Genomic DNA, 2,110 nt, shown 5'->3' with positions numbered 1-2,110 from the left:
AGGCACCCATGTGGGGGGGAGGTGGCATCTGTAGGCACCCGGGGGGGCGGGAGGGCTCTGATTAGAGCTCCAGTACAGAGCACCATTGCTATTGACCAGCAGCAACCATCTAGCATCACTGCTCTTCTCTTGCAGGTTATTATGGTGACTGGTGATCACCCCATCACAGCAAAGGCCATTGCCAAAGGCGTGGGCATCATCTCTGAGGGCAACGAGACTGTGGAGGACATCGCTGCCAGGCTCAACATTCCCGTCAACCAGGTGAACCCCAGGTATGTTACAGGTCAGGTTCGCTGGGTGAAGATGTATCCATGGGGTGGTGAGACGATCCCAGGCGTGTGCCATTTTTCTGGTTTAATTGTTGACGCTCCTCTCCTCCAGAGACGCCAAGGCCTGTGTGATCCACGGCTCGGATCTGAAGGACATGTCTGCAGAGCAGATCGATGACATTCTGCGGCACCACACTGAGATCGTCTTTGCCAGAACCTCCCCTCAGCAGAAGCTGATCATTGTGGAAGGTTGTCAGAGACAGGTGAGATGGATTTTCTGTCCCGGTTACGGAATGTAATATGCGGCTCTGCCGGGCAGCTCCTGACGCGTCTCCTTATTCCAGGGCGCCATTGTGGCTGTGACTGGTGACGGTGTCAATGACTCCCCTGCCTTGAAGAAAGCTGATATTGGTATTGCTATGGGTATCGCCGGCTCTGATGTATCTAAGCAGGCAGCCGACATGATTCTGCTGGATGACAACTTTGCCTCCATTGTCACCGGTGTGGAAGAAGGTGAGTCTCCGTTCTGTGGTGTGATTACATAGACGGTATGTGCTTAGACCTTGTAGTATGGCCGCCCTTAGACCTTGTAGCATGGCCGGCCTTAGACCTTGTAGCATGGCTATCCTTAGCCCTTGTAGCATGGCCGCCCTTAGCCCTTGAATCATGGCCGCCCTTAGCCCTTGAATCATGGCCGCCCTTAGCCCTTGTAGCATGGCCGCCCTTAGCCCTTGTAGCATGGCCGCCCTTAGCCCTTGTAGCATGGCCGCCCTTAGCCCTTGTAGCATGGCCGCCCTTAGCCCTTGTAGCATGGCCGCCCTTAGCCCTTGTAGCATGGCCGCCCTTAGCCCTTGTAGCATGGCCGCCCTTAGCCCTTGTAGCATGGCCGCCCATTGACCTTGTATGACGGCTCTCTTCCAGGACGTCTGATCTTTGATAACCTGAAGAAATCTATTGCGTACACCCTGACCAGTAACATCCCCGAGATCACCCCCTTCCTCATCTTCATCATCGCCAACATCCCTCTGCCGCTGGGTACTGTCACCATCCTGTGTATTGATTTGGGCACAGACATGGTAAGTGTTGGGTGGGCCAAGGACCTGGGAGGGGGTTTCTATAATACACAGCGAGCATCTCCTCACCGTACCTCTCTCCTGCCCAGGTCCCCGCCATCTCCCTGGCTTATGAACAAGCGGAAAGTGACATCATGAAGAGGCAGCCCAGGAACCCCAAAACAGACAAACTGGTGAACGAGCGGCTGATCAGTATGGCGTACGGGCAGATTGGTGAGTCTTGTCATTATGACATGGGGGCAGATTGGTGAGTCTTGTCATTATGACATGGGGGCAGATTGGGGAGTCTTGTCATTATGACATGGGGGCAGATTGGTGAGTCTTGTCATTATGACATGGGGGCAGATTGGGGAGCGGCTGGGGTCGGTATGGCATAGGGGCCGATTGGGGAGCGGCAGCCTGGGGCAATATAGGGGAAACAGGGAATATGAAGGTGTTCTATAGGGAGCATGCATGCATGGTCTTGCTGGGGGAACGGGGGAGGGTAACAGACGGGTCTGCATGCTCTAGCACAGTCTATGCCAACAAATGGCCTTCATATTGGCCATGGGAGGGTCCTGTAGTCCTTGCTGGATGCATTCTGCCCTCTCTGCAGTCATTGCTCTGTACATATCAATGACCCCCCCGCTCTCCTATTCCTCAGGTATGATCCAAGCTCTGGGTGGGTTCTTCACCTATTTCGTCATCTTGGCGGAGAATGGCTTCCTGCCCTCAACGCTGCTCGGCATCCGTGTGAACTGGGACGACCGATGGACCAATGATGTAGAA

The 2,110-nt window shown here is 54.6% G+C and overlaps 1 protein-coding gene across 1 annotated transcript in view; it reads left to right on the top strand.

The window, feature by feature from the left end:
* Positions 1-2,110, top strand: part of LOC108802354 (sodium/potassium-transporting ATPase subunit alpha-1) — a 21,762-nt gene that overhangs the window by 14,787 nt on the left and 4,865 nt on the right. Inside the window, exons 15-20 of the mRNA XM_018574219.1 lie at positions 136-272; positions 382-532; positions 614-782; positions 1,191-1,345; positions 1,432-1,555; positions 1,986-2,104. Coding sequence (XP_018429721.1) covers positions 136-272; positions 382-532; positions 614-782; positions 1,191-1,345; positions 1,432-1,555; positions 1,986-2,104 — 855 coding nt within the window. The remainder of the gene's footprint in view (positions 1-135; positions 273-381; positions 533-613; positions 783-1,190; positions 1,346-1,431; positions 1,556-1,985; positions 2,105-2,110) is intronic.

This window comes from Nanorana parkeri, unplaced genomic scaffold (genome assembly GCF_000935625.1).
Source record: "Nanorana parkeri isolate BGI_ZX_2015 unplaced genomic scaffold, ASM93562v1 scaffold2821, whole genome shotgun sequence".
NCBI classification, from domain to species: Eukaryota; Metazoa; Chordata; class Amphibia; order Anura; family Dicroglossidae; genus Nanorana; species Nanorana parkeri.
This window is presented reverse-complemented; position numbering and strand designations above follow the sequence as displayed.